The 7,500-nt window shown below is 42.6% G+C and overlaps 1 protein-coding gene across 1 annotated transcript in view; it reads right to left on the bottom strand.

The window, feature by feature from the left end:
- Nucleotides 1–203: 203 nt before the first annotated feature.
- LOC113801249 (cocaine esterase) overlaps nucleotides 204–7,500 on the bottom strand; it is a 10,827-nt gene continuing 3,530 nt past the window's right edge. Inside the window, exons 2-12 of the mRNA XM_070132872.1 lie at nucleotides 6,434–6,632; nucleotides 5,354–5,518; nucleotides 5,055–5,202; nucleotides 4,595–4,780; nucleotides 3,666–3,859; nucleotides 3,411–3,561; nucleotides 3,113–3,291; nucleotides 2,345–2,495; nucleotides 2,068–2,224; nucleotides 1,125–1,239; nucleotides 204–673 (exon numbers count right to left, since the gene is read on the bottom strand). Coding sequence (XP_069988973.1) covers nucleotides 563–673; nucleotides 1,125–1,239; nucleotides 2,068–2,224; nucleotides 2,345–2,495; nucleotides 3,113–3,291; nucleotides 3,411–3,561; nucleotides 3,666–3,859; nucleotides 4,595–4,780; nucleotides 5,055–5,202; nucleotides 5,354–5,518; nucleotides 6,434–6,625 — 1,749 coding nt within the window. The 5' untranslated portion in view covers nucleotides 6,626–6,632 and the 3' untranslated portion in view covers nucleotides 204–562. The remainder of the gene's footprint in view (nucleotides 674–1,124; nucleotides 1,240–2,067; nucleotides 2,225–2,344; nucleotides 2,496–3,112; nucleotides 3,292–3,410; nucleotides 3,562–3,665; nucleotides 3,860–4,594; nucleotides 4,781–5,054; nucleotides 5,203–5,353; nucleotides 5,519–6,433; nucleotides 6,633–7,500) is intronic.

The following is a 7,500-nucleotide window of genomic DNA, read 5'->3' as shown; positions in this document are numbered from 1 at the left end:
CTTCTTATTGACACCACTCGTGACAACTTGACAACAGCATCAGTCAAAAGTGGTTGCCTCGGGTGGCTCGCGGTAAGGAACGTGCAACGATAATCAACTCTTACGGCAATGCGGTTTTGCAATTGACCTCGGCTTTCCTTCGGCCTTGATGCCAGAAGATTTTATGATCGTTTTATAACTTTAGACGAAATAAAAGAAATACAGTGAGATGCAGTATTTATTCAGTAGAGGGGAAATCATTTATTCATGAGAAAGAGAGAAAAAAAACTGTTGTAACATTTTCTTTAATTTCAATCTGATTACTGTACGCATCCACAATGGATTTCTTTATATATGGTAATGGAAAATATATAAATAGATAAAATAATGGGATCAGAAAGCAGATGTGGATACAGAAAAACGGGTATCAATACTCATATAAAAATAGTATTAGAAAAAAAAATTATATATAAAAAAGACAAATTGATAAATCAGTCAGTCAAGAACATTTGAAAAGTAACATTCTCTGCTTTTGCAATACTACGAACTGTATCTACAACCAATAAATCCTGCAGGCGGAGAGTCAGAGTTCATCCTGGGAAGGACGTGGCGAGGTTTCCTTCCCTGAGACGATGCGATCAGGATGAAGGATGCGGTTCACTTTCGTCGGCAGAGAAGCGAAGAAATCTCGAACCTGGGATAAGAAAATCGTTGATCGTGAAATTTTATTTTATTTATTTTTATCTTTATTATTATTTTTTTTTTTTTTGGGGGGGGGGTGGCAGTGGGGTCTGTTCATGTGTTTTAATCTATATGTAAATATATCTATTTATGTATTTTAATCCGTATGTAAATATGTATGTAAATCCCGCACCTGAGGCAGGAAGGGAACATGCAAAATTTTAAAATCCCTGATTTTTTTTTTCTTTTTATTCGTGGTGGCAGTGGAAACGGTTAATCCATTTCAATTTGCATGCAATAACAACAACAATAATAATAATATAATAAAAATATATATATATTTATAGTATTTAGTAGGAAATCCAGTCTTGAAATAGATATTGCCAGTGAATCGGTTAGATAGTAAAAAAAAAAAAAAAAAAAAAGTGAAACAGGACCGGCTGAGCAGATATTACGTCACTCACCTCCTGTCGCTGGTCGGCCTCCATGGCGGGCGAGGGCGTGAGGGCGAGGTAGCGGAGGTCGTCCTCGGTCGCCGCCTCCCACTTGAAGCCCAGGGCGTCGTCGGGGGTCGGGTTGCTGGGGGGAGGGGGGGGGTCAGAGTGATTGTGCTTAGGTATGATGTAATCATGTTAATGGCTGTGTGTGTGTGTGTGTGTGCGTGTGTGTGTGTGTGTGTTTGCGTGTGTTTATGTGTGTCAACGTACGTGAATATGATGAAGAATAAAGAATAATTCTGTATTTAATACCTTCAGCTCCACTATTCCACTATACAAGAATACAATTATATAATCTTTACAGGGCCATTGGGCCAGGTATTCCAGCGCAGTGGACAAACACATAGACAGAGCCAAGTTTTACGTCTGCATTCACTGTAACGATTTGTTGATTAGACCTTAAATGGGTAACTGGTTCTGAGCCAAAGAACCCTCTTCACTGCTTATTGACCAAAATTACTCTATACACCTTATCTATACAGATAATAAAGTTATGTTAGACTCTTTTCCCACCAATCCTGTTTAACAATGTTCTATATGAATAATACCAGTAGTGTTGTGTGACGAACTGAAAGAACAGGTGCCAAACAGGTGTCGAACAAATGTGTGGGGGTGTGGCTTCATAATCATCACGGTGAGTTGTCGCTATGCCTTGGGGGTTATGCCTTGTTTGATATATTATTTCACAGTTGTAAAATCGTTCTTGAATTATATTATTCCAGTTTATGTGCAGGTCTTTCTTAAATGTTATTTTGAAGACGGTATTTTCCGAAAATGCATTATTTTCTATATCAGTGAAGGGTCACAATTTAGCAAAACACACGCGAGTGCACACACACATACACGTGCACACAAACACACACACACAAACGCAAACACAGATACAAAAACGCGCGCACACAGCATTCACCCCGTAGCAGCGAAGTTGGTCCACAGGGTCGTGACGATGTCCCTGAGGCGGAGGTCGTCTTGGCGCCGCAGGTCCGAGGGGCGGCCGGCCAGGTGGTCGGGGGCGAGAAGCGACCCGCCGGCGAACAGGTAGTACAGGTCGTCAGCGTGAGGAATCCCTGAGGAAAGTGTATCATGTCCTCCTCCAGAAAGTCTGTTTCATTGAGGCTATTTTTAACATTTTGATAGAACTACTTCGAAAGCTTCTGACTTTAGAGAGCTCTTCTCAAACAACTCACAGTGACGCCCTTTGTCTGTCTCGTAGAAATCTCCGATGGACAACTCGGCTCGGTGCTTGAGCTCGTAGCGGTAGGTGGCGAGGCCGGGAGCCTTGGCGTGGTAGAGGGTCGTCAGGTCGTGCGGCACTCCGAAGGTGTAGTCTGTCTTTAACTGGCGATTGAGATCTTGGTTATAAGATGGGGCAACCTGAGTATTGTACTGTATTATCTCCTAAGTACCATATTATCCTTGGAGATTTGTTATATATTAGTATTGCATTACCCGTATCAGTATTGTAATATCCTTAGAGATTAATTATGCACTGACGTTGTATCATCATTATTATTATCGTATCTTTCTAAGGAATTAGCAATGTATTATTATTCTGTTTTGCTGTACGGTATTTATTATTCTAAGGGATTATTATAGTTAGGGTTCATATAGGTTTCATGAAGAGTTTGAGTTCGTTTTACAGGTATTACAAAAATGCAGTTATGAATGCTAAAGACTTCTTAAAGAGAAAAAAAGTAGCAGGAGCACAGCTATGCAAGGCCTCTAAAAGCAAGATGTCTCCAGGCACAGCATTGTGTTCCATGCCATGACACGAAATATGACCTGGATATGGAATTTGGAATCAAATATGAATTAGATTTAGTTAGGAAAATTACTTAAAGGGGACCAACGCAAGCAGAAATGGAAGGGAATGAGAAGGCAGTGTTCTATGACATAACAATAAAGATGCACAAGTGAAGTCCACCAGCAAGGAATACATTAACACATGCGATTACCCGAGTGAGATCTTCCATGCGGTCAAGGTCGAAGGTCAAGTCGCCAAGATAGTGCTGGTAAACCCTGGTGCTGAACTCGACGGGGTCTGGGACTTCGGGTCCGACCATCAGGCTGACGGGGCCGACGGCGGAGAAATTTTCTCGCAGGGCGTCGATCAGTTCTCCGCGAGCTAACATGGCTGCAGTGGAGATGATACCTCGGGTAATGCTGAGCATCTTCCTTGTAAATATGTCATATTTTAGTTGTATTTACCTGTTGGATTCCTTATGTGTATAAGATACGAGAGGGAAAACTAACGTTGTGTTACGATGGCTCCGTCGTCCCGTGTGATTCCAGCCATGAGATTCACGCGATGGACCTCCCCGTCACGCATCAGACGCGCGGGATCGTCAGGCAGGAAATCCCCGTCAGTGCGGGGAGCAGTTACCAAAGGCAGGAGGAACCATTTCTGGGGCAACATAAACCTGTTATTAAGGAATATCACAAACCGGTAGATTTATCAAAGAAACCATACATCTTGATTGAAAATACGTAATTTCCACGTCTTCTTACCATAGTGCCCTGGAGACTGGCAGCCAACTGGCGACCATCCTTCTGCTGGAGACAAGCAAGGATCCCCTGGCTGCCGAGGCCTTCTCCGCACCCGACAGATCGGCTCACTTCCTCCGCCACGGATCTGAACTCTTCTCGGTGAGCCCACGGCGCTAGTGCTGACCCTGACTGCATGATAACGCCAGAAAAGAGGCCTAACGAGAGAGAGAAATGTTATTCTTTCTGTAGGAGTATACAGTGTGCGTGTAAAGTTTGAAGTACAGTATCACAAATGTGTGATAATCCTTTCACGTCCCTTGCATTAACGTCTGAATGCGTTAACTGAAAGGGATATGCTCTTTTGGTGTTAACTACATTTTTTTTGTAGAGTTTGGCCAATGCGAATCTCCTTAATATCTTAAAATGATCACTGATTCTTATATTCTGAACAGGAAATTACAGTATCTGATATGACTTTTTGGACGGTGTATCATTTTTATCATTGTTTTTCCTGAGTCAGTCATGAACTCTAGATACACTATGTATGTAAAAGAGGATCTTTCTTCAATATTCTCTTGGAATGTTTGGTTAACAAGTAACAATTTATTGGTATTTTAGGGTTTTATTGAATTAGGTTTCCTGTATTGTTTTGTTTGACAAAATAAATTTTTATGCTACTTGGACAACAATTTGCTTTCCCTGCTGGGGTCAGATGCGGTGCCTAGCGAATGATACTGGTGGGGAAGTACTGATATAATAACGTTAATTATTATGCTGCTGATGTTGCAGATGTTTATGATGATAATGATAATGACGAATACGCTGCTGCTTATGCTGACGACGACGACGATGATGACAATGATAATGATGATCATGAATAATATCATTCTCATTATTATACTAATCATGATGAAGATGATAAGAATGATTGTGCAAGACCTAGACCTCACCTTTGGACATGGGCGACAGCATGTGCAGGTGGACGGAGGCGCCGCCCGCGCTCTCCCCGAAGATGGTGACCCTGTCGGCGTCGCCCCCGAAGCTGTGGATGTTCTCCTGCACCCAGCGGAGGGCCATGACTTGGTCCTTCATGCCGAAGTTGCCGGGCATCACCTCGTCCTCCGTGGACAAGAACCCTGCGCGGGAAACGATCAGTCACATAAATCCACAGAGAGATGAACATCAGAAGCACGCCAGGCACGAGAGTCCCATACAAAATGAACTTTAAATATATATATATATATATATATATATATATATATATATATATATATATATATATATATATATATATATATATATATATATATATATATATATATATATATATATATATATATATATATATATATATATATATATAAGGAAATCTGAACAGACATCTCATCTGACTGCTCCTTCGCCACTCACCCAGGATGCCGAGTCTGTACTGCACAACTACCAGCACAATGTCGTGGTTCATGAGGACGTGAGGCAGGTACTCGTGGGCGCCGCCAGCGAAGAATCCTCCCCCGTGGATCCAAACCATTACGGGAAGTCTCTCGGCAGACTCCATACTCTGTAAGATAAAACGCTGATAGAAAGGATGATCGGGAAATAGATTAATTTTTTAATTGCTTTCTTTCCTTTCTAAATCAACATGACAACAAAAAGACCGATTTCGTCTTCCAATGATGTATAAAAAGGACGCCCCGATATGCTCCACTTACTTTCGGCGTGAATACATTGAGGTAGAGGCAGTCCTCGTCACCGAACAGCTCCTCTGGGGTCAAAGTGATGCCCATGACGGGGAAGTCGAAGGGCACCTGGAGGCACGGCGGGGGCATCTTGGACCCATCCCTCACGCCCTCCCAGCTCCCCGCCCTCACCGGGTCCTGTGGGCGAGATACAGAGACACCGACTCTCCTGATGGACTCTTTTTTTATCATCTATGTCTTCACTTATGACGAAGCCTCACATTATTTCTGGCTGTTCTTCTGCGTTGGTATGTATACATCTCCTTACCTCTCTACCTGTCTTTATATAACTTTATTTTATGGGTCACAGGTTATACGATTAGGTGGCTTTACACTGCTTAAGGGAAACCCTAAGTATTTCACTGTCGTAAACAACCATCGACCTTGGTAGCTTTCGACGCAGAATTATTGGAATTGCCTCTTGATTATGTTAGGAGGAAGAAAAGGAAGACGAAGAGGGAGAAGAAGAAAACGAGAAATGGATTTAATGCATTGCAGTTATCAATTCATACAGTACAATGGAGAAAGTTTAGCAGAGAGAGAGAGAGGAGGGGAGAGGGAGAGAGAGAGAGAGAGAGAGAGAGAGAGTGAGTAAGTGAGTGAGAGAGAGAGAGAGAGAGAGAATTTTTTTATATTTCTGTAATCTTATCTCTCCACTTTACCTTACCTTGACCAACACCATGAGTACCTTACAATTCAACGTAACTTGAGCGTTTTATCATCTGAGTGTCATGAAGGCTTTTTAGCTGCGAGAATAATGCACTTTTCCTTGTCACAATTTTAAACAGAGTACACCCTCATAATGTAGTTTGCATTTTGTCTAGCTTGCAAATTCATTGAGAAGGCAGGCGTGGAATAGTTACAAAGTGAAAAATAAATAAATGGGGTAACAGCAAATGACTGTCTCTTGGTTTGCTTTTCAAAGGAAGTCAAAGAATGCTTATAGTCTTGCTATTATAGTTCCAACACACACACACACACACACACACACACACAGTTCCATGGTTTGTGTCTCACTGTTTAACACCTCTGTCTCCTTCCCTCTTTACCAACCTTGAGCCTGAGCTCCCCCAGGGGCGGCCTGGCGAAGGGGACGCCGTAGTAGGCGTGGAATTCCCTGCCTTTCGTGGAGGTCTCCGTCGCGCCCGCCACCCGCCCGCCCGCCACCGCCACCACGGGCGCGGCGTCGCCACCCGCCACGCCCGCCGGCGCCAGAACCGCCATCGCTACGAGCACAGGCAACATGAGGGCGCTGGAAGGAATGTGATGATTATTAATAGTCCCATCAGTATTGCGGCTTGCTTGTTCCTCTCTCTCCATTATTACTATCATTAGCAGCGTCAACCTTTTCACTGCCATCGATGCGCTCCTTGAAGGGCGGACGGGGAAGCGAGATCAGGCGTCGCTTTCTGAAAGACGTTGACTCCATCGAAAGGCCGGTGCCTTCGCAAAGCTACAAGTTGCCTGATATTCTGACCGGTGCAAATATTGACCGTGTTCACCGCTACAATAATTCTCATTTAACTGCTTTCTTCAATTCATGATGGCTGCGTGACCTTCCATCGGTTCTTGAATCTTCTTGCTGATCCGCTGCATCAGTGACCAAACCATTCAGGGGCCGGATTTACTAACGCTTAACGAGATCGGAAACGGTTTGTTTAAATCGTAAAGCAAGCTAATTCATTTCTCGCAACGAGCATATTTTCACAGCACTTCCTTCAGGAATGTGTAAATGGCACTTTGCTTGGTAGAAATCATTTGATGTGCAATGGCAGCATATTTAGGAAGCATAGTAACGGAAAAAGCAATGCGACTAATGTAAATAAGGCCAATGCATAGTGGTGCGGAAACACGATATAAGCCTAATGCAAATCACAGCAAGTTTAATTTATCATGAATTAAAGGTTCTCTAACACATCTTCAAGTATGGAACCTGAAGGAAAATGTATAATTTCCATCAGTATATTTGCCTCTATAGCAACAAATTACAATACATATTCAATAACAAAGGATAGCTCTATACAAAAAAGTTCTTGATACCCTAATGTAAGATTATTGTTACCAATGGATCCACTACCTGATGAATAATGAGAAAAGATAATGTTTTAGTGGCTTATAAC

This window comes from Penaeus vannamei, chromosome 18, assembly GCF_042767895.1.
Source record: "Penaeus vannamei isolate JL-2024 chromosome 18, ASM4276789v1, whole genome shotgun sequence".
In the NCBI taxonomy this organism is placed as follows: domain Eukaryota; kingdom Metazoa; phylum Arthropoda; class Malacostraca; order Decapoda; family Penaeidae; genus Penaeus; species Penaeus vannamei.
This window is presented reverse-complemented; position numbering and strand designations above follow the sequence as displayed.